Source organism: Chinchilla lanigera, unplaced genomic scaffold, assembly GCF_000276665.1.
Source record: "Chinchilla lanigera isolate Chin_1 unplaced genomic scaffold, ChiLan1.0 scaffold00012, whole genome shotgun sequence".
Taxonomy (NCBI): Eukaryota; Metazoa; Chordata; class Mammalia; order Rodentia; family Chinchillidae; genus Chinchilla; species Chinchilla lanigera.
The window spans coordinates 33,006,045-33,030,114 of NW_004955413.1; the positions used below are offsets into that span (position 1 = coordinate 33,006,045).

The following is a 24,070-nucleotide window of genomic DNA, read 5'->3' on the forward strand; positions in this document are numbered from 1 at the left end:
TAACTCCTCCCCTTTTATGCAGCCATTGTTACTTCTATTCATCCTGCACAAATAGGTACACACACTTTCTCCATCTTCCACAGAAGAAGGCAGGAGCTGTGGACTCCGTGTCTGGCTCTTTCAGCGCACATCCATGAGTGACGCAGGTCCCCTGGAGGGAAGCATCTGTGACTGAGGATGTGGGAGATACTTGTTTGAAGAAGGTGACTTCAGGTCCTTGTATGTTTGTGGAACAGAGGGTGAATGTCATTTCAGGAGGTTTCCAGACCCCCTGTGGGCTTGTGCTCTCCAGGTGTAGTCTTTTCAGGGTGCTGTGGTGAGAGATGGCATCTTGAGTACTTTAGTAATGAGCTTCGGTTGAATGTAAAAATGAAAAGGGTACTTTACTAAGTTGGACACCTTAGGTTGTCAAAGTGCTTGAGCTCCTCCAGGGCCTGTTGTGATCACACTGGTGCCTCACTGGGTGACCCCCTACTGCAGGGGGTCTCTTGTGAGTGTGAGTGCTTGCTAATCTAGCGCCTACTGATCTTATTGCCTGCTAACCCTAGTGCCCCCTGACCTCAGTACCTGACCCAGTGACCACTGATCTTTTGCCCTCTGACCTCATTGCCCACTGATCTAGTGCCTGTTGACTTCAGTGCCTGCTGGCCTTAGTGCCCACCAATCTTAGTGCCTGCTGACTGTGTGCCGGGGGAGTGAGTGTGGAAGGTGGCTTCTTTAAATCTTTGAATAAAAATAATAGTCTCCCATTTTTTGCAGAATGAAGTCAGAACTCATGGCTGAAACTGAAAATACTCTATACATTTCACTTCTAATCTATGGGAAGGATTCTTTGATTTGCTACCTTTGGTTTGTCTTTGAAGTTGAAAACGACTTTACTGAATACTGGGAGATTTTGGTCTGACTGTTTCTTCCGCCTCACCCTCCTTCCCCTTCATCTGTCCTCATGCAGCAGAGGCTGCCTTGGGGTGTTGTGTGTAAGTCCATCCCGGAAGTTAGTCCTGGCAAAGGCCGGCACTCTAGCTGCGGAGATGGGCATTTCATATTATATGCATGCTGATTGGTTTCTTTTAAAGCTAGTTTGTGTTTACTGGAGAGTGGAATCAGTACCATGGATAAATGCTGGCTCTGGACACAGTCCTGAAGCACTGTAGCTGGACAGTCTGCAGATTTTCTCTTTTAGTGGTACTAGGGGTTGAACTCCATTTGCTAGCAAGTTTTCTATTACTGAGCTACATCCCCAGCCCTTTTTATTTTGAGACATGGTCTTGTTCAGTTGCCCAGGCTGGCCTTGAACTCATGATCCTCTAGCCTCAGTCTCCTGAGTTGCTGGGGTTGTAGGAAGGTGCCACCACACCTGGAGGCATCTTCAAGGCCAAGGTATTATCTCCAAAGTTTGGGGTAGGTGAGAAACTTAGATTGCTTTTCACATATAAGATCACCAGAATGCCACAGGAGTTTAAGCTGTTTGTGGTATAAAAACCTAAGCTCATGTGCTTTTTTTTCTTTTTGAATTTGGTGCTGAAGTAGGAAAATATCATTTTTCTCTAGAGGTAAAATAACATGCTGCTAGAACAAATGATAGTATTTTCATAAAGTAGAATGCAGTATTATTGCTGTGTATGGTTGTATAATAAAATGTGCAAAAATAGCCAAGCAGTAGAGAGACACACGCAGAAGGAGAGTCTTTCTTAATCCTTGTGGTGCCACACCCTTCCCAGGGCTTGTTGACACTTGGGTGTGGCGCACACTCACATCCCAGGCTGCCCAGTGACACCAGCACCTCAGCAAGACGGGGAGCAGCACAGAAGGGCACACAGCAGCTCTCGGTGGGCACGTCGGTGAGTCCCAGTGTTCAGACTGCTGCCTTAGTGTGGCACGTGACATGCGTGCAGAGTGGACCCCTCAGTGACTTGTTACCTGTTGGGGTGGGTCACCAGGTCCAGAGCTGGAAAATCACCTCCATGCTGCTGCCTTCCCTTCCCCCCCGTCTCTTGTGACTTATACCACGGTTGTGTATGAAAGCAGAGTCACACAGGGTTGTGTTCCTTCGTGTCTAGCATTTTTTGTTCAGGCTCATAGTTGTTGACTGTGATGGTATTTCTTTTTTATTTTATTTTATTTTTTTTTTTTTTTGGTACCGGGAATCGAACTCAGGACCTTGTGCTTGCCAGGCAGGCGCTTATGCCGCTGAGCTGTATCCCCAGCCCAATGGTATTTCTTTGTTTTCATTGCTGTTTAACATTCCCTTGCTGGGCTGGGGGTATAGCTCAGTGGCACAAGTGCCTGCCTAGCAAGCACAATGTCCTGAGTTTGATTCCCAGTACCAAAAACACCCAAAACATTCCGTTGCATGAGTCTGTCCCAGTGTGTATGTGGGCATAGCCATCTGGGCCATTGTCAGTACTGCTGTGTTTGTCTTTGCTGCCTGGGCAAGGGCATTTCTCTTGGGCATATACTTGCAGGCTGAATGTTGATTTCCTCACATTCGCGTGTTGAGACCTAACCCCAGGGTAGTGGTGTTAGGAGGTGATTGGGTGGTAGTGGCAGAGCCCTCCCCACAGGGCCTGTGCCCTTTTTAAAAAGGGAATCAGAGAGCCACTGTCCCTCCCACCACATGAGGGCACAGTGACGGGGAAGGCAGTGCACCCTCCCCGAATGCAGAGTTCTGGCAGCTCTGTGGCACTGAGCCTCCTTTCTCCAGAACCAGCTAGCAGATCTGTTACAGGCTTTTCTCGCAGCCCCCAGAGCAGGCGCTGCCAGAGCCGTGTCATGTGCCCTGTATGCTGCCTCAGTGTTGGTGAGGGTGCTATGGGCAGGGTGCCATGTAGTAGGCATGTGGTTTGGTCAGTGTGTATATATGTGTGTTTCGGGGTACGCTGTGTACAAGGGTGTGTGTTGGTAAGCGATGCTGTGGTAACTTTAATCTGTATCCCCTTGATTTTGTGGGCTTTTTCTTTTCTTTTTCAGTGCTAACCAGGGCCTTGGGCATGCTGAGCAAGTACCCTCGCTCCAAGCTCCCTCTTGCACTATTTGTTTGTTTATTTGTTTGTTTTGAGACAGGGTCTTACTATGTTGTTCAGGCTGGCCTCAAAATAACTGGAATCGAGCTGGGTGTGGTGGTGCATGCCTGTAATCCCAGCAATTGGAAGGCTGAGGCAGGAGGATCGTTGCGAGTTTGAGACCAGCCTGGGCAACAAAGTAAGCTCAAGGCCAGCCTGAATTTCATAGTGAGACCCTGTCTCAAAAAGACAAAAACAGAAACCCAAAAAACTGGAATCCTCTTGATAGCCTCCTGAGTGCTGGGACTATAGGCCTGTACCAGCACACCCAGTGTCCTTAACTTTATTGTATCTGGATTGCTTTTTTAAACATGCCTGTTCAACTCTTCCCCTTTTTCGTAAATCTTTGCTTACTCTGAGGTTTTGCATTTTATTCTCTTAATGTTTTCTTGAAGAAAATAATTTCTTTTAATTTTAACATGGCCTAATTACCTGTTTCCTGACAGTGGTTAATTCTGCTTTTCCCTACATCAAGTCTATAAGGTTTTTTCCTGTATTATATCCTTTACTATTTCCAGTTTAGCTTAGCCACCCAGCTGAAGTTGATTTGGGGTGGTATGAGCTGCAGATTGCAGGACCATGTTTTCTAAAGAGCTCTAATTATCTGCTAAGTCTGTCCCTTGAGCTCTGAAACAGTCTCGCTGTGATGCCAAGCTGCCATAGTCCTAGTGCTCTCTCAGAGGGCCTTGCTGTCCAGTGTACCAGAACATTCTAAACTCATCTTGTATCTTCTTGCCCCAGGAATAAGCCACTTCTTTCCCCTGGCTTCATTAGTGGCTTGAAAGCATGGTTGCAGAACCGTAGCCTGACAGTAGAAAGGTTGTTGCAGGGAGTGGTGGTTGTTCACGGGTCTTTGCAATGAGCAAAGCAAGTGCATGTAATCTGCTGAATGACTGCAGGGGGCTCTCTTGACCTTATTTGACCTTGTGTCCATCTCCTGGTCCTCAGGGATACAGGAGATAAGAGAAGTAGACTGTCATAATTACTCCTGTGCTTGATCTCTCACTGCACATGTCATGATCTCAGAACAATGACTATACCACTGCCTCTATATCACTGCTAAAAACTGTTAAATGCTTTCTTTGTAAATTTCCCAGCCTTCTTCCCAGCCACCCACTGTCTGTCCTGTTAGTACACAGCTATTGCCTGTTGTATTCTCTCCCTCATTCTGCCCAAGTTCCACAAGTAACTGCATACAAGATTGCTCCAGTCCAGTCCTGATGTCATTTCTCTTGTCTTTGTGGCTGAGAATCTTCTCCAGTGTTTCATAGCAAGGATTCAGAAAAGTAGGTCCTGAATTCTTGCATTCTGATGGCAAATTTTCTGCATCCTCCAACTTGAAAGTCAGTTTGGCTAGGTATAAAACTCTTGGTTTCCATTGTCTTCCTTGAATATCTTAAATATGCCATTCCATTGCCTTCATGCATAAAGCACTGCCATTGAAACATGATGCCTTTCTTTCTCTTATAAGTAACTTTGTTTTTTTTCCTGAGAGCCCAAAGGATTTATTTTTCTTTAGGTCTAGCAAATTTGCTGGAATACACATCAGTGTTATTTGTTCAGGATGGATTCCTGCGTGCCCTTTCAAAATGCAGTTTCACAGCTTTCATCTTAGGAAAGGTTTTGGCATTCTGCCCCTGCCCCTTTGTCTTCTCGCTCTACTGACAGATAACTACTCCAATTGTCCATAAGTTGGATCTTCTTTATCCATCTTAAGTTCATCAGTTTCTTGAGTCATTTTTAGTCATTTCTTATTTATTAAAAAATTTTATGAGTGAGATGATAGGCAAAAAAATTTGTTTTCTATTTATCTTAAGCCATCATCTATAGAGTTTCTTTGCTTTTTCTAGTTTAGTCTGAGTTCTTGAAATCCTATTTTACTTTTATTTCTAATATTTTCCTGGAACTTATAACCTTATTTCAGATTTTTTCCTGTCTAGATTTATCTTGTTCTTCATATCATTTTAACATCTTTAGTTTCTTTTAAAATGAAAAATTGCAGTTTTCATTTTGTTTTTCTGCCGTGCGTATTCATTATCTGTAAAGGTGGTTTTCTGCTTCTTACTTTTGTCCCTTATCCTTTGATAAGAGACAAAAGCATGCTTTGCCACCACCTTTGTGCAGGCCACCTGCTGACCCCTGTGTTTGATTTGTGTGACAGCGTTCTATTTCATAACCCAGTGGAAGTATTTTTGTTGGTTACTGGATTCTAGTTTGGTGTTTTAGGACTTTGGTGATCTTACACCTTTGTCTCCTGGTTTATGCTGTTTCTCTTGGAAAGTCAGCAGTGGACAGCATGCACTCCCTAATCCGGCAGTTCCAGTCCCCCGTACTGGCCACAGTACAGTCGTAAACATTTGTCTTGACTATCTCAAGAGAGACCTCATTCATATAACTGTCATCACACCATCCTGCTCCAGCTGTCCCATTTTTCTGTGCCTAACTTGTACATCAAACTTCGTCAGGGGTGTGGATACATAGGAAAAAATCTGTGTAAGGTTCCTTATTCTGTGGTTTCAGGCATCTGCTGGGGGTCAGTCTGTAAGTAAAAATAAAACAGACTGAGGAGGGTAGCTCAGTGTGAAGGCCTTGGCTCAGTACCTCATACCAAAAAAAAGCCTTTTGTCAATAGAAAAAAATAAAACTTCAAAACAAATAGAACAACAATAGTTAATACATTCCGTTTTATTATCTTCAAAGCACTTATTCGGAGTATAAAATATGGGCATAAAAGTTCTTCTAATGATATTAGCACAGACGTTCTTTTCAACGAACTAAGAGAAACTAGTAGCATAACTAACTTACTTTTTTTTTTCTGGTTTTAATGTCATCTTCTAAGTTCCTCCCCAGAGCCGAATCTGGATCTGTCTGTAAGCTGTTTGTACCCTGGTTACAGGTTTTCTTTTCATGCCTCTCTGCATGTCTTGTAATTCACGTTTGATGTCAACCTTTTGAACTGTGCTTATAGCATGAGAGGTTTTTATGCTATCATAAGTGCTGTTAGCTAGTTTGAGAGGGCAGGTGAGCGGCAATCTGCTTGCACCCCATGAGGCATGGGCTCACCTTGTGAGGGAGAGTCCAGAGCAGCCTGTAGCCAGTGCCAGGTCCTCGCCCTCTGGGCCAGTGCCATGCTTTGGGCAGGAGAGCTGGTGATAACTGGCCTGTGGGTTTTTCTCAGCAGTTTCTCAAGTGTAAGTGCAGGTTGCAGTGTGGGAGTCAGTGCCTTCTCTCCAGGACACGGCCTGCCTGTAGCCAGACAATTCTTCACTGTCTTCCTAGTCTCCATTAGGCAGGAGCCCTGTGGCTGTGCTGCCTGTGTGTGCCCTTTCACAAAGTGCTGAGGGTTTCTTCTGATTTCACTTGCCAAAGGCTTTTATCATGGAAGCTGTCAAATCAGTCAGGTGCTTTTCTGCCACTATTGAAATGACCTTGGGCTTCTGTTCATCCTTTCCATAGGGGTGAGTTGTGTTGATTGATGTAGGAATCCAGCCTCCCTCGAGTGCTGACCACTACGATTGCCCTGAGTAACCTGTCCCCTGGCACCTGATAAACCAGCAGAACCATGGGAGTGAAAGTGCAGCATGAGCAGAAACACCCAAATGACACCCAGGATGGGGAGGCAGATTTATTTACGTCGACGGGCACCAATCGGGATCATTCCCAGAATATCAGGCCCTGATCTCTGGTGGTCTAGGGCTTATATGGGATAAGCCAGCGGGAAGTACAGAGGCAGAATGGCTTGGCAGTTGGGGATGGGTTTATTCAATATGCATGGCTGTGACCAGCTATGCACCACAGTGACCAGCCCTTTCTAAGAAACAAAACTAACAGGAGGTATAACTGCAACTATTACCTAGGCAACTAGCAAACAAGTACACTGGCTTGGGGTGGGGGTGCATCTTGTGCTACAAGAGAACTCCGAGTAGGTCCAGTTGTGCCTGGGTGCTGTGGAGGGCATTCCCACTTGGGTGACCTGTCCTGGCTCCTCCCTGCCCCCCACCCCACCCCCCGTTGTGTCTTTCTGTGCAAAGTCTCCACAGACTGCTCTGGCCATCCTGGTTTTCTCCGCTGTGCCCGCCAGGGTCACGCACTTTGCACTCAATTCTTTTCCACTTAGAAGGAGTTTTGCATTTATCTTTATTACACTATCTGTGGTTTTAAAATCATTTTCATTATAAGGAAAGCTGTAAATTCCACCCAGGGGACCCCTCAGTAGCCAGTGCTGTGTTTTAGCCATTGTCCACATGGGGTGATCTTGTTTCATTGACAGCTCATCCCATCTCCTACCTGCAGTTGGATCATTTTGGAGCAAAACCAAAATATATCATCTATAATTGTCTATTTGGTTCTTTTTTCTTTTCCTTTTTTTTTTTTTTATTTTTATTTTTCTTTATGATGGTACTAGGGATTTGACCCAGTAGGTTACACACATACCATCCCTTTTAAAAATTTTTCTCTTTTGAAACAGGGTCTCAGTAAGTTGGCCAGACTTGAGCTTGTGATCACCCTGCCTCAGCCTTTCAGAGTGCTGGGATTACAGGTGTGTGCCACCATGTGCAGCTCACTGTGTCTTAAACAGTGATCCACACCTGTCTCGGTGGGTTTTCCCATTTTGGACATTTCCTATAGGTTCATTCACACAGTGTCTGATCTTTGGGTGTGATGCTTTCAGGGTTCTTCAGGATTCAGCTGTGGAGTAGCGTTTTATTCCTTCCTGTGGCTGCACCACATGCCTGTGTGTGGCTGTGTGGTCCATTTACCACTCGATGGACGTCAGATCGTTTGTACTTTCTGCCAGGTGTAACACAGCTGTGAACATTGGTCTCAGTTCTCCTGGGTGTGTCTCTAACTGGAGTTGGCAGTGGAGCCGCAGTTTTAGACTTTGGGTGGTTGTGGTATTTCATAGCACATTGTACCAGCAATGAGGCCCCTGTTTCTCCACGTCCTCATCACTGCCTTTTTATTCTCGCCATCCCAGGGGGTGTGCACTGGAATCTCGCCATGGTTTAGATTTGTTTACAGTACACTATGTGATTCTTTTTTGTTGTTGTTGTTGGTACCAGGAATTAAACTCCAGACCTTGCACTTGCCAGGCAGGCACTTGTGCCACTGAGCTGTATCACCAGCCCTAACAATGTGATTCTTTCCCAGATATGGCTTTTCATTCTTTATAGCCTCATATCTTTTCCCATTCATTGTGTGTGTGTGTGTGTGTGTGTGTGTGTGTGTGTGTTGTGTTGGGGGTTGAATCCAGCGGCACTGTACCATTGAGCCGTATCCCCAGCCGTTTTCATTTTTTGAGACAGGATCTAACTAAGTTGTTCAGTTTGGCCTTGAACTTGCAGTCTACCTGGCTCAGGCTCCCAAGTAAATGGGATTACAGACATGTACCACCATGCCTGGCTTCTGTGTTTTATTTTTAAAAATATTTTACATATGAACCATGTGTGGTTGCTCATGTCTGTGATCCTAGCACTCTGAGGGCCTGAGGCAGGAGGATCCCAAGTTCAAGCCCAACTTGAGCAATTAGGGAGACTTAGTCTCAAAGGTAAAGAAGTGGGCTGGGGATAAAGCTTAGTGTAAATGCCCTGGGTTCAATCTCTAATATCCCCCCCCAAAAAAAATGTGTGTTTATGGTGTGTGTGTGTATGTGGTCATTTTTACATCGTGTGTGTGTGGTGATTCCAGCAAATTAATCTCTGGCATTCTGAAAGTGCTGTTTATTGCTTTGCTAACTGTCACTCGGGGCAGCTTGTTTTCGTGTATGTTTAACGATATTTAAGTTTTCAGCTAATTGTTATTTTGCGTGTTCTGAGTGTGGCGCTAGGGTTTCAGCGCAGAATCCCACACATGCTAGGCCTGCGCTGTACACCGAGCTGTGCCCCCGCCCCTTATGTGGGCTGTAGTTGGCTATGGTCTCTATTCCTGGGAAGCCTCCTGCCCGAAACACCCTGTCCCATCCTGTTGAGGGGCTGGGTGGTTTCTGAGCCTGGACCCTTCCCAGGGTAACCAGATCCTTCCTGGGATGACCAAGACCCTTACTGGGAAGACGGGACCCTTTCTGGGGAGACCAGATCCTTCCTGGGGAGACTGGATCCTTCCTTGGGTGACCAGACCCCTGCTGTGCCTGGGGGACTGAAGCTGAAGCCTGTTCCAGCGGCGAAGTGAGGCCATGGTTCCCACGCTATCTCGGGGACCTTACATTCAGCAGCACAGGCTCAGTCCCTCACTCAGTGTGGGCAGGTCAGACTTAGGGGCCGACCCGTGAAACCCAGCTGTTGACAGACCCAGCCTGGGTCCCACTCCTGGCAGCCCAGGCTGTGTGTGAAACACACTTGCTGTGATGAGCATGCACGTCCTGGAGTTTGTTGCTGCCAGCATTTGTTGCTACTTTTAAAACTTTTTTTACTGATTTGCTCCCCTCCTGCCCTACACATCTGCATTATCCTTTGAATTTCTACCCAGATTAGTCTGAATTGATCATTTTACCCATGTAGCAGGCTTGAACGAATTGATTTTAAATTAGTTCTGATAAACCTCAGCTTCCAGGTACCTCTGGTAAACTGAAGAGTGACAGTGCAAATTCGAGATGAAAATAACTTTAATATCGTGGTAGCCCTTTATCCATGTCCTCCTGCTCCTGTACCAGCAGGCGGTTTGAATTTGAATCCGTGTCTCCTTTTTGTTTATTTGCAGCCATAGGGTATTTTTATCATGCGAATGGACTGTATAATGTCAGGGAGTCCGTTTTGCCATTTCCATTTTCCTTTGTGCAGTCTTTTCCTCTTGTGTTTAGACAGTGTAGATCTAAAGTCTGTGATTTAGGGGCTGGGGATTTAGCTCAGCGGCAAAGCGCCTGCCTGGCAAGCGCAAGGTCGTGAGTTCGGTTCCCGGTACCGGAGAAAAACTAAAAAAAAAAAAAAAAAAAAAAAAAAGTCTGTGATTTGGCTCTGTGCTCACTTTGCTGCCGTCTCTTATAGGAAATGCAGAAGGACCAAGTGTGTGCAGACAAGATGGCCGGGGTCCTGTCCTTAGGACCAGAAGCAGGTCTGACTGAGCACGTGTGTCCACACTGCGAGGGACACCTCTAACAGCAGAACTCCCAGAATGCGGTGCTTTGGGCCCTAGGACGATTGGTGCCCGGAGCCGTGCACTGTTTTCGGTGACGTCTGTGATCGGCCATGTCCATAGAAGCATCCCAGAAGGTGGAGTGGACGTGAAACATGGAGGCAATCTGCACTCGGGCACAAGTGAACATCCGGACCAATGTCTGAGGGCCTCGAGACCTTAACATGACGCAGCAGCCAGGGTAGTGATGGTTGGTCATGGAGAATAAGCAGGAAATTTGTCCCAAAGGGGACGGGGATTTTGTTTCCAACAAGATAAATTTCAAAATAGAGGAGGAGGATGGTGATCAAATCCCTAGCCACAGTTTGGAGAGAATGGACTTCCAAAGTGAGCAGGAGGACATGAGGCCGACCGACAGCGGGGACGAGCAGGCGGACGTCGGGACCGCGGGCTGCGCCTGCCGGCCCCCCAGGAAGTGCCTGCCCACGGAGAGCGAGGACGAGTACCTGTTCTCCCAGTACAGCAGCACCCTGTACAACGTGGCCATGGAGGCGGTGACGCAGAGCCTCCTCTCCAGCCGGCACCTGAGCTCCAGGAAGAAGTCTCCAGCCTGGAAGCACTTCTTTATCTCCCCCCGAGACAGCACTAAAGCCATCTGCAGGTACTGCATGAAGGAGTTTAGCAGGGGCAAGAACGAAAAGGACCTGAGCACCAGCTGCCTCATGCGGCACGTGAGGCGTGCGCACCCCACCAAGCTGGCACCTGAGAACGGGAGCCTGGCCGGGGGGTCCTTGTCCGCCCCCTCCCTCCTGCTCCCCCCGCAGCCCGCAGACACAGGCGACCTGGGCGCCACGCTGTGCCCCGTCAGTCTTGTCCCGGACATGGCACCTAAGATCCCATCCCCTGACCGGATAAAGGAGGAGTCTGTACCCGCGGTGCCCTCAGAAGCAGGTGCGGGTAAGTTTGGCAGAGAAGAGGCCCTAGCAGGGTCCTCCCCACGCCTGCCTTCACTGCACTACGACGAGGCCGCCTCAGACAGCATGGCCGAGCGGAGCCTCCCACTTCCCAGGAGCACAGCCGGCTCCCGGCGCAGGTCGGCCGTGTGGAAGCACTTCTACCTGTCGCCCCTCGACAGCTCCAAGGCCGTGTGTGTGCACTGCATGAACGAGTTCAGCAGGGGCAAGAACGGCAAGGACCTGGGCACCAGCTGCCTCATCAGGCACATGTGGCGGGCGCACCGAGCCGTGGTGCTGCAGGAGAATGGGGGTGGCCCAGGCATCCCGCCCCTGTACCCCACGCCCCCCACACTGCTGCCTACCTTGCTGCCCCCTGAGGGCGACCCCAGCTCCGTGCCGTCCTCCCCAGGAAAGCCCACGGGTGAGTGCCCATCTGCCACCTCATCCCCAGACCAGCTGGCCGAGGACCTGCCGCTGCACGCCCATCCTGGGGACACACTCCAGGAAGACTCGTCCGTGCCGTCGTCCTCTGACGAAGTCGCCGAGGCCTCAGCTGTGTCCTCCCCTGAGAAGCCGCACACTGGCGGGCTGAGTCCCAGGAGGTCTGAGTCAGGGGCCATCTTCCAGCAGAATAAAAAGGCCATGAGGAGACTGAAGTCAGAAGTCTGGCACCACTTCTCGCTGGCCCCCACAGACAACCTCAAGGCCGTGTGCCGCTACTGCAGCTGTGCCATCAGCCGGGGCCGGAAGGGGGACGTGGGCACCAGCTGTCTGATGCGGCATCTGTACCGGCGCCACCCTGAGGTGGTCGGCGTGCAGAAGGACCTCCTGGGCGCCAGTCTGGCCAACTCTCCATACGCCACTCTGGCTTCTGCCGAGAACCCCTCCTCCACGCTGAGTGTCCTGCCAGCCACGGTCAGGAAGAACCACCAGGTCCTGCTCCCTGTCCACAGCAAGAAGACCTCGAAGCTGTGGAACCACTTCTCCATCTGCTCCGCAGACTCCACCAAAGTGGTGTGCCTGCACTGCGGCCGCACCATCAGCCGGGGCAAGAAGCCCACCAACCTGGGCACCAGCTGCCTCTTGCGACACCTGCAGCGGTTCCACGGCCACGTGCTCAAGACCGACACCCCAGAGCCCGCACTGCCCTGCTTGGCAGCTGAGCGCGGGCCGCTGCACTCTGAGCTGTCAGGAGCTCCCTCCTTCGATGACCCCAGTGAGAAGCTTTACGACTCTCACCCAGTTGCCAAAAAAATCACAAGTCTCATAGCTGAAATGATTGCACTTGACCTCCAGCCATACTCTTTCGTAGACAATGTTGGCTTCAACAGGCTGCTCGAATACTTGAAACCTCAGTACTCCCTCCCCTCCCCCTCCTACTTCTCCAGGACAGCTATCCCAGGTATGTATGACAATGTGAAGCAGATCATCATGTCACAGCTGAAGGAAGCGGAGAGTGGGGTGGTCCACTTCACCTCCGGCATCTGGATGAGCAACCAGACCCGCGAGTACCTGACCCTCACTGCGCACTGGGTCACCTTCGCGTCCTCCGTACGCCCGCACTGCGAGGACCACCACTGCTCCGCCCTCTTGGACGTGTCGCAGGTGGACTGCGACTACAGCGGCAACGGCATCCAGAAGCAGCTGGAGTGCTGGTGGGAGGCCTGGGTGACCTCCCTCGGCCTCCAGGTTGGCATCACAGTCACGGACAACCCGAGCATCGGCAAGACGCTGAGCGAGGCGGAGCACTCGAGCGTGCAGTGCTTCAGCCACACAGTGAACCTGATTGTGAACGAGGCCATCAAGAGCCAGAGGATGGTGCAGAACCTGCTGAGCCTGGCGCGGAAGCTGTGCGAGCGCGTGCAGCGGTCTCCCCGGGCGCGGGAGAAGCTGGCGGAGCTGCAGCGGGAGTACGAGCTGCCGCCGCACGCGCTCATCCAGGACGTGCCGTCCCGGTGGAACACGTCCTTGCACATGCTCGAGCGGCTGCTGGAGCAGAAGAGGGCCATCAATGAGATGTCGATCGAGTGCAACTTCCGGGAGCTCATCAGCTGCGACCAGTGGGAGGTTATGCAGTCTGTGTGCCACGCACTGAGGCCCTTTGACGCCGCCAGCCGGGAGATGAACACCCCCGTGTCCACGCTGAGCCAGGTCATCCCCATGATCCACATCCTCAGCAGGAAGGTGGAGATGCTGTTCGGGGAGACCATGGGCATCGACACCATGCTGAAGTCACTGAAGGAAGCCATGGCCAGCCGCCTGGCCGCCACCCTCCACGACCCCAGGTACGTGTTCGCCACACTGCTGGACCCTCGCTACAAGGCCTCCCTGTTCACGGAGGAGGAGGCAGAGCAGTACAGGCAGGACTTAATCAGGGAGCTAGAACTACTGAATTCTACCTCAGAGGACGCAGCCGCCTCCCACGGCTGTGACTCAGGGTCCCTGCCGAGAGCCTCAGGCGGGGAGGACCTGTGGTCGCTGGTGGCGGAGGTGAAGAGGAGAGGGGGCAGGGAGAAGCCGCCCCAGGACACGGTGCTCGCCTACCTGGAGGAGGAGGTGCTAGAGCACGGCTGCGACCCACTCGCCTACTGGAGCTTGAAGCGCTCGGCCTGGCCCACACTGTCCACGCTGGCTGTCCGGTTCCTGGGCTGCCCCCCGAGCACGGTGACCTCCGAGAAGCTGTTCAGCACCCACACGGAGAACGGCAGCTTTGGCCAGCCCAGGCTCATGATGGAGCATTTTGAAAAACTCATCTTTTTAAAAGTGAACCTGCCCTTGATATACTTTCAGTATTGAACCCACCACAGAGCCGGAGCTGCAGACTAAAGGTGCTCCTCGTAGCGCGCTGTTGTACCAGGGCTGTGACCCACCCGGCGGGGCCATGTGGGACGCCGGGCCGGGCCTCGGGGGCCCCCCACCAGCTCTCACATCTCGTCCACGTGTGCCTTACTCCTCCTGCAGCCAGGTGTCGCCGAGCGTTTTCAGAAGTCCACTGGCAACAGCCTCTCTTCAGCGATGAAATAGGATGATCAGGTTTTAATTCATAACTGTAAAGTTTTTTAAAAGTTAGGGGTTAGTGATTTGTTTTACTAGAATGGAAAGAAGACATAAACAGTTTTATTTTGCAGGTTTTTTATTCAATTGTGTAAAAACCACAAATCAGGTACTGTATTTTAGTTAAACATTGCTTTAATGCAACAGAACAGCTTTCGTGGCTGTCCAAGGAAAGGTGTGAACAGGAGGGGGAGTCCAAGCCATCCTGACCAAGCAGTTCTCAGCTGTAGCTGTAAGTGTCGAGCAGAGAGAATATTCTGGAAGCTGACTCCACTCTGACAGGGACACGGCGTCCGAAATGAAACTGAAGCGAGGTGTCACAGAGTGTCAGTCATCTGATCACCAGAACGTTCGGTTCCATTCCGGGTTTTGTATTCAGGTTTTTCACGTAGTCAGTTAACTCAGAGGTACCCCAACTCTGTATCATGAGCTCCTCGAAATTGGATCCAAGTTTGTAAATTTGTGCTTATGATTTAGCCAGTGCATTAATCGAGACACTCACAGCAGACAACCCGCTGATCCCATCCCCACATGGCTTGTTCAGCGCCACACTCTGAAGCCATCCCTTTCCTGTGTGCACTGACCCCCAGTTTGAGCAGTTACGGCTGAGATCCCTTTTAGAGGATATGGCTTCTTAAAACAGGGAAGGTGCTGGTCGTACTGCAGTTGTGAAAATAGCCTTAGGCATTTAGATTGCTTATGATAAGGAAGATCCAGCCATCACTTGGGTGTCTAGAATCCCAGTGACATCAGAATGAAATATCAGTTGTCGTATTCTTTTACAAATCAATATGTCCTCAAAGTTTTTGTGTTAACATCTGAAAAAGGATGCATTTTCTCATTTCAATCAATTTAATATTGATCTTTTAGAAAGGTTGTCATTTTGTTAAAATATTGTACCTATACTTAATCTAAATTTGCGTGGACTATGCTTTAGTGTATTTATAAATGGTGAACCCAGTTTCTGAAATTAAATTTTTTATTTGCAATTTTCTAGTGCTCGTGGATACTGGCTCTTTATTTTGCGGGGGAAATAAAACAGGCATCCTCTTTGGGAACCAACACATAGAAACCACATGGTGCAGCCCCAGCCAGGCACCGGGAAGCAGAATCGGAGCTGAACCCCTATCTCTGACGTGGTGATGGTGAGGATGGCAAAGGCTCTGGGCCTGGTGTTGGCGGGGAGTGGGCGCAGCGTGCTGGCCAGGGCCACAGCTGGGAAGGAGAGGGCACGGCATCCACAGCCAGCTCACCAGCCTGTGTTTGGGAGGGTTACTCTGAGTTTTCACACCCTTAGAATTTTGGGGTGCTGAGCTTCGTGAGTTGTCCTCTAAAGCAGGGCAGCCCACATCACTGGCACGATGGCACCCGTCCCCTACCCCTGGGCCACAGTCACAATAGGAGTGGAAGCCCCTGCCCCCGCCACCCAGCCGTGACAGGCTGGCGTAGTGGAGCCAGGGAAGCTCCGTGTCCCTGCACACACGGCCACGTGCTGCGGTTCTCTGCGGAGGGGTCCTGTACTGCTGCCGTGTCTGAAAAGGGGTTGTGGCCCCACTCAGGTGGCACTGGGGGCGCCCCACCTGTACACTACACCCAGAGTTGTGACACCTGTTGAACCTGGCGCCCTCCGGGACAGCAGCCCAAGGGACAGGTGCGCCTACGGGGACCAGGTCAGCTGGTCCCACCCAACTCTGCACATGGTATCTCTGCCTCTCGGTGCTATTTTGGGCAGGGTCTTGGACTTTTTGGGTCTCTCGGGTAATAAAAAGCCCTGGTGTATGCCTCAAAAGCATCCTGCTCTGTGAATGAAACTACCAGTTGTGTAATAAAACAATCTTACCTGAAGCTAGAATTCCCTTTCCTTCATTTGTAACCATGAGAGAGTAGCTGGTGTCAGGCCAACCCTCCCTCAAGAATTATCAAAGCTGTATAGCCTTTTTTCCTTTTCTTTCTGTTTTTGTCCCTTTTCTTCTTTTCTTCTGGGTTTGAGTCTGGGACTCAAACGTGCTGGGCGGGTGCAGCGCTGGCCCGCAGCGACTTTTTGAAAAGAGCTTGGTAGAGACACTGGAGAGCAGTCACGACTGCCAGGTTCGCAAAAACGGCATCTGGAGTAGGGCCCTGTGCTTGGGACTTCCTTTCCTGTTGAGACACTTGCTGGGCCTGGCTGTGAGCCTGAGCAGGTGGCAGCCCGAGCTGCACAGGGCTGCGCATGGAGACCCTAGTGAACTGTGAAGCCGCCACGTCCAGGACTCCAGGAGCCAGCAGTGGGCCTAGCGGCAGGGCTGCTTCCTCCTGGGCTCCTCATGCCCAGGGCACAAGCCAGGAGACAGGCCACTAGTGCCAGTGCTCAGGCAGCTGCCAAGATGGCTGACTTCCAGGTGAGGTGCTGCGAGCGGGGTCATCTCAGCCTCTGCTGCACCGGGGGACTGCCCGTCCACCTTGGAGAGAATGCTGTCCCGAGACCTGCTCAGCGCAGTGATCACAGCTGCTGAGACCTCATGTACAGTGTGACCCTCAGTCAGAACTTGCATCATCAGGCACACAGGACCTCATGCTGAGAGGTGACCCTCGCACAGGCCCAGACACGAGCCCCGCATGCCCGTCAGAGATCAAGAGACTGAAAGTTGGAAATGTACTTCCTACCATGGACCAGTGTGGCTCCCCTGGCTCCTGCACTGCCTGTCACCGGAGAGGGTGAGAATTACAATTCTAAGCTAGTAGGTACCATGATACACCTATAATTGAAGGAGGCTGATGCAGGAAAGTCACAACTTCAATTCCCAGTTGGGCAACTTAGGGACACCCTGCCTCAATAAATAAAGGGCTGGAAATACTCAGTTTTGGATTGTCCCTGATGCAATCTCCCATTCTGAAAGACAAGATTTAAAATTTACTTTTGCCCCTTCATAAACTTGAAATACCGTAGTTGGACCATGGTAAATCGGGGACCATCAGTATTTATGAAAAGGGAGCGAATGCTGCCCAGGAGTAAGAAGTGATAAATGAACACCTTTAAACTAAAAACCACCGTGGCAAATGAGTTCCGCAGGTGGATTGAATGGCAGAGTGGAAGTGGACAAGAGGATTTCTGAGCTGGGAGCCAGCCTCGGCACCGGGACAGGCAGGGGTAGGGCGTGTGACCAAGTCACAGGGACCAACACACAGGGGAGCAGCCTGATGGGCCTCCCGGAGTACAGATACCAGGAGGACTGAACCCCAAACAGGACGAGATGAACCAGCATGCCGGCAAAGCGCGGGGAGCCAAAGACGGTGTCTGGAAGGCAGAAGGGAAAAGCTAGAATTCCCTTTCCTTTATTTGTGACCATGAGAGAGCTGGTGTCAGGCCAACCCTCCCTCAAGAATTACCAAAGCCGTATAGATCCTTTTTCCCTGCATCCCTAGATGCAGCAGGCAGTCACGTACCTAGAGCAGGAACAGTGTGGTTGAAACCATGGGGTGGCATCTTGGAGGGCCCAGGCTAGGCTTCTGTGCCAATGAAAATACTTCTCGAAAATGGCAATGATAGGGTCTCACTAAGCCTTCAGGCTGGGCTGAACTTGCTGTGCTGCCCCCGCCTCCCGAAGTGGTGTGATGCACAGGTGTGCCCATCTACAGCAAACATCACAGTCAACGGCGAAAGACAAAGATGCTCCTGTAAGATGAGGAAGAAGGCAAAGATGGTTCCTGCCGCCACTTCAACACAAGACGGGAAGTACTCACCGGAGCAGCTCGGCAGGAAACAGACATAGAAGGCATCCAAACTGGAAAAGAGGAAGTAAAGTTACCTCTGTTCACAGGTCACACCGAGAAATGTAGAAAACCCTTAAGATTTCACACACGGAGAGCTAGTAAATGAATTCAGCTAAGTAGTACGATGCAAAGTCAATATGGAAAAATCAACTGCACTTCTGTACATTAACAATGAACAATGCAAAACAAAACAGTTTCACTTACAGTAGCATTACAAAGAATAAAATACTTAAGGTCAGAGACATGTACAGTGAAACGTACAAACATTTCAGAAAGAAAAATAAATGGAAAGACATCCTATGTTCATGGATTGGAAGGTCTAAATATGGTTAAGATGCCAGCAGCTCCCAAAGTGATCTACACATCTGATGCAATCCCTACCAAAATCACAACAATGTGTTTTGTTTTTTTACAGAAATAGAAAAAGGTCACTAGATTTTTATGAAATCTCAGACTCCAAATCGCCAAAATAATCTTGAAGAAGGATAATTTTGGAGTTGTCATACTTTCTGATTTCAAGCCCTACCACAAAACTACAGTAATCAAAAGTTGTGGTATAGTCATCAAGATGGACACATTGGTCAGTGAAATTGAATAGAGCCCACAGATAAACCCTGACATTCCCGGTCAGATGACTTTTGGCAATGGTGCTAAAACCTTTGGGAAATGATAGCCTTTTCCCCAAATGGTGCAGGGCAAATTGGTTGTCCATAGGCAGAAGGAGAGGATACCTTATGCAAAAATTAATGCAAGACGTCCTAGGATCGCGTCTGGAGAGTGTTCTGCCAGCTTTGGAAAGAGGAGGGAGAGCAGCCCAGCAGGGCACCCCTTCCATTCCCAGCTTGCCCGGTAGCTGGTGACTGGGTGACGCTCAGCAGCAGCCCTCGGCCATGGGCGGAAATCCCTCCTTCCCAGACCCTGCGGGAACTGGGATCCGCCTTCTCCTCAAAGGAACTATGGCGGCCCTTAGACCCCTCGTGAAGCCCAGGATCGTCAAGAGGACCAAGAAGTTCATCCGGCACCCGTCAGACCAATGTGTCAAAATTAGGCGCAACTGGCGGAAACCCAGAGGCATCGAAGGTCAGATCTTGATGCCCAGCGTAGGTTTGGAAGCGGTAAACAGACAAGGCACATGCTGCCCAGTGGCTTCTGCAAGCTCCTGATTTCGTGGATGTGACAAAGGCACAGGCAACCAAAGGACAGACAGTTTGGGCTTGATGCCAACATTTCTTAATCTGTGCACCAAAAGACACTCTCCATAAAGTAAAAGGGCAACCCCCTGAGGAGAGAAAATGTTTGCTAATCACATCTGCTAAGGGATTGATAGCCTAAAATTCAGTAACGTCAACCACAGAACCCGATTTAAAGCAGGCAGAGACTCGAGCAGACCTTGCTCCAAGGAAGAGACTCGCAGCTGGCTGGCGGGCACATGAAGCACACCGGCCTCACCAGTCATTAGGGAAGCGCACAACAAACCGCACCGAGGCGGGGCCGCACGCGCACCGGCAGGCAGGGCCAGAACAGCCCCAGATGGCAGCCTGCGCACGCGTACTGTTGGTGGCAACTTCAGACCGCACAGTGGCTGGAAAACCCTACGGAAGTTCCTCAAAAAGTTACAAACAGAATCACCATGTGGTGGGTGTAGACTAAAACGTTGAGATCGGGTCTCGGAGTTGTCTGCGCCACATTCATAGCAGCACGGTTCAAGCAGCCAAGTGCAGGGCAGCTGATGACAAACATGGTCTGTCCGTGAAGGACGCCTACCCGGCCTTGAGGAGGTCTCTGAAATCTGTCAGCCATGGACCTGTGAAGTAAGCCAGTCACAAGAGGGTGCGTGGTAAATACTGCCTGCCTCTACTCACAGGAGGCCCCCACAGCAGACAGAGTGGAAAAGACAGGAGGCATGAAGCTGTCTTCACACATGGCAGGACCACTGAGGGAGAAGATCCGAGGAAATTGACTAAGAAAAGTTACTAGAAATAATAAGCGAGTTTAGCAGAGTTGCAGTAAAAATGACTAAGGTTTCAGCGTACACAAGCAATTAACATGTTTTAGCCAGGCATGGTGGCACACAGCGGGAAGCCCACAGCCTGATAGGCTGAGGGTCACTGCGAGCTCAAGGCCAGCCTGGGGTACACAGTGAGACCCTGTCTCCAAAAACAAAAAAAAAGGGAAGGGAGGAGAGAAGGGAGGAAAAGAAAAAGTAAAGAAGGAGAGAAAGAAGAAAAAAGAGGGAGAGTTTGCTTATGTTATAAAATGAGTGAATGGTCAGTCTGGTGTGGTGGTGCCCACCTATAATCCCAGCACTTGGGAAGCTGAGGCAGGAGGATTGTTGCGAGTTCAAGACCAGCCTGGGCTACAAAGTAAGCTCAAGGCCAGCCTAACTGCAGAGGGAGACCCTATCTCAAAAAGATGAAACAAAAAATAAAAATGAATAAATGAAAAAATTGTTTGGTATGTTTTAAAATACCATCTACCACAGGGGACTGAGGCAGGAAGATTAAGTTTCTGAGCCAGCCTGGGCTATGTAAGGAGACCCCATCTCAAAAAAATTACAACAATATCAGAAATAGGAAATATTTATAGTAAATCTGACAGAAGATATGCATAATCTATAGACCAAAAACCATAAAGCATTCCTAAGGAAATTTCAGAATATTCAAGTAAATGGAAAGGCCATGCTTATGGATTTGGAGGTTCAGTATTGCTAATACCCTAATTCTTCTGACTTGACCTGTATAAATCAATGCCACCTCAACTGACTAAACAACTGATTTTAAAAATCACAAGGTAAACTGGGTGTGGTGCCACATGCCTGTAATCCCAGCACTTGGGATGCTGAGGCGGGAGGATTGTTGTGAGTTCAAGACCAGCCTGGGCTACAAAGTGAGCTCAAGGCCAGCCTGAACTGCATAGGGAAACCCTGTCGCAAAAAGACAAAAAAAAAAGAAAATCACAGGCAAATGGAAAGGATATAGGAAAGCCACATCCTTTTTTTTTTTTCTTTGAGACAGGGTCTCACTGTGCAGTTCAGGCTGGCCTTGAGCTCACTTTGTAGCCCAGGCTGGTCTCAAACTCACAGCAATCCTCCTGTCTCAGCCTCCCAAATGCTAGGATTACAGCTGTGCACCACCACACCCAGCTGCCACATCCATTTTGAAAAGGGTAACATTGGACCTCACTCCAACTTCCAGACTTATGAGTGATGGTCATCAAGACATCATGATATTGGTATGAGACAGAAAGGTGGATCCACAGACAATAAAATCCAGAAACCTGTCGTCCCATACATAATCGAGTGATTTCTTTAAAAATCTACTTTGAGTTATAAAACATGATAAAATCCACCCACGTTTAGTGCACAAGTCAGCAAGTCTTGATGAAAACACAGGCAGCATGGCGAATCCATGGCACGCATGCCGCAGCGGGCTGTTTATCATTGCAAGCTCTAAAAGGTTCACCCTCACTGAAATACAGACTAGTCCCTTCCCCCAGAATAGCTTCCCTCATCCCCTCTTTTGAAACAGTCTATTTTTTTAACAGACTCAATTTGTTAGAGCAGTTTTGGTTTCCTAGCAAAGCTAACAGAAAGTACAGTGTCATCTGTCCCCCTCCACTCTCAACTCCAGGTTGGACCACCTGTTGTCTTGAATCCACAGGGACATTTCATGGTCACCCGCAGCCCAGGCTAACTGAGAGATCACGCTTGTGGCCAAGCAGCCCACAGACCTATCTTCACCAATGCCTCATGACCTGTGTCCTCCGCCGCAGGATCACACAGAATGGTTCCCCACCCCAAGACCCCGTGCCCCCCACCCCCGAGCCCAACATCACAGGCTGGGTTTGCTCGGTGGGTTTGGAATCCGACTGCACGCTGCAGCCTTTTCAGACAGGCTTCTTTCACTTCCAAGTGTGCACTTCGTTTTTCTGCGTGTCTTTTCAGGGCCTGATCACTTGTTCTGGGTGGACCGGTTTATGTGTCCCTCACCAGTGGAGGAAACCCTGACTGCCTCCCAGTGCGGGCGACGCTGAACGAAGCTGCCTGGAACGTCCATGACCATCTTTGTGCAGACATGAGTTTCCAGGTTTTTGGGTACATACCAAGGAGTTCGATCATATTTAGCTTTGTAAGAAACTGCAAGTTTTGCATTCCCATCAGCACTTAGTTCCTGCTGATCCACAGCCTCACAACAGTATCAAAAACAGAAAATATTTATGGCAAACTCAACAAAACATCTGCATGCTGTGGCATTGTCCATGTTGGATTTTTGCCATTCCCGTAGTTGTACATGGTATCTTACTGTTCTAAATTGCAAAATTCCTGTAGGATGTGGAGTTTTTCATGTGCTTATTTGCAATCTGTGTATCTACTTTGATGAAAAGTCCAGATAGTTTCTCCATTTTTAAATCAACTGTTGAGTTTTAAGATTCTTTGTATATTTAGGGTAATACTCCTTTTGTTTTTGTTTTTTTGATTTTTTCTGGTACCGGGAATCGAACTCACGACCTCACGCTTGCCAGGCAGGTGCTGTGCCGCTGAGCTAAATCCCCAGCCCCTTGGTAATACTCCTTGATCAGATACATCTTTCAGTCTTGTGGCTTGCCTTCTTGGTCTTTTTCATCAGCTGTGTGTGTGTGTCACTGGGGATCAAACGGCCTGGAACTTGCTAGGCAAGTGCTTACCAACGAGCTGCACTCAAGCCTCTAGAGTGAACTAATTTTTGAGAAAAGTGCAAAACTAATTCGGTAAAGAACAGATAATCTTCCTAACAAATGGTGTGAGAAACTGGATATTCATGTGAAAAACTTCCAGTCCATACTTCCCGACATATAAAAAATTTAAATGGATCACTGATCTAAATATAAAATGCGGGCCAGGGATATAGCTCTGTGGCACAGTGCTTGCCTGGCAAGCACAAGGTCCTGAGTTCAATTCCCGGTACCAAAAATAAATGTTAAGCCATTAAACTTTTAGCAGAAAACAGGGCAGTGTTTGCCTCACATGCTTTGGGTTTGACTCCTACCACCTCCAAAAATAATTTTTAAAATAAGATAAAATTTTCATAACCTCAAGTTGGTCAAGATTTCTCAATACAAGTATATGATCCATAAGAAAAAAACTGATTAACTGGACTGAACAACAACATCCCTAAGACAGTTTAAGGAGTGAAAAGACATTTTTACAAATCATGTCTACCTAACAAAGGACTTGAATCCAGAATATATAAGGAACTCTGAAACTCTGAAAACAACCCAGCAACAGCTGGGCGAGTGGTTGCACAGAAGCAGATCACGGATTATTCAAAGGGACTTCGGGCTGGAGCAGGCGCCAGTCAAGGGGTCCGCTCAGCGTCCAGCCCTGGGGACTGCGATATGGGTGGACACCTGCCAAGCCGAGTCAAACACTCACTTTCCGTATGCATGGCACGTTAGGCCTGTGGCACCTCAGCGAAGCTGCTTTTCAGACAGTGTCTTTAACAAAAGTGTGTGGAGAATTTTTGATTTGAAAGTGATTATCAAGATATAACAGCCTAATACGTGGAAGAACTTCAAATGGTTTGGGGAACACCTGGAGAGACCCGAGTGTGGACAGGCAGTGTTTGGGTTCGTCTTACTGTGCACTGGGCTACTGCGCCAGTGGGGGTATAGCTCAGTGGTGAGTGCTTGCCAAGCACCAGAGGGAAAACAAAGAGTACTGGGTTATGTGGGTTACAGCCTTGTTTTTAGGAGATGCATGGTAAAGCACTCAGGGTCTGCCCCGGGTTCCTAGAGATTGGCATCTGCAGCATGATTTCAGAAGGCTCAGCAAAATACGTGTGTGTGTGTGTGTGTGTGTGTGTGTGTGTGTGTGTGTGTGAGAGAGAGAGAGAGAGAGAGAGAGAGAGAGAGAGAGAGAGAGAGAGCACATCTGTAGATAGGGCAAATGTTTAATAACTTCATTTAGTCTGGGTATATTGTGATCACTGATTTTCAAATTCTTTAGACTTAAAATTCTTTCATATTCTTTACATGTTAAAATTTTTCATAGTGAAAAGCTGGAAAGAAGTTAAAATGTGTCCATCGAGATGGCTAAAAGAAACAAGTTAAAACAGAAAACACTAAGTTCAGAAATTGCTTCCTGTGCATGTATCACTGGGCAGAGGCCCTGCAGGACTCCCGCAGTGGGCAAGGGACAACCGA

General features: G+C 49.1%; 1 protein-coding gene across 1 annotated transcript; it reads left to right on the top strand.

The window, feature by feature from the left end:
• The first annotated feature begins 1,705 nt into the window (after nt 1-1,705).
• Nucleotides 1,706-15,136, top strand: Zbed4 (zinc finger, BED-type containing 4). Its single transcript, XM_005379527.2, has 2 exons — nt 1,706-1,841; nt 10,043-15,136. The coding sequence occupies exon 2, from the start codon at nt 10,388-10,390 to the stop codon at nt 13,880-13,882; it is 3,495 nt and encodes a 1,164-aa protein (XP_005379584.1). The 5' UTR covers nt 1,706-1,841; nt 10,043-10,387; the 3' UTR covers nt 13,883-15,136.
• The last annotated feature ends 8,934 nt before the right edge of the window (nt 15,137-24,070 follow it).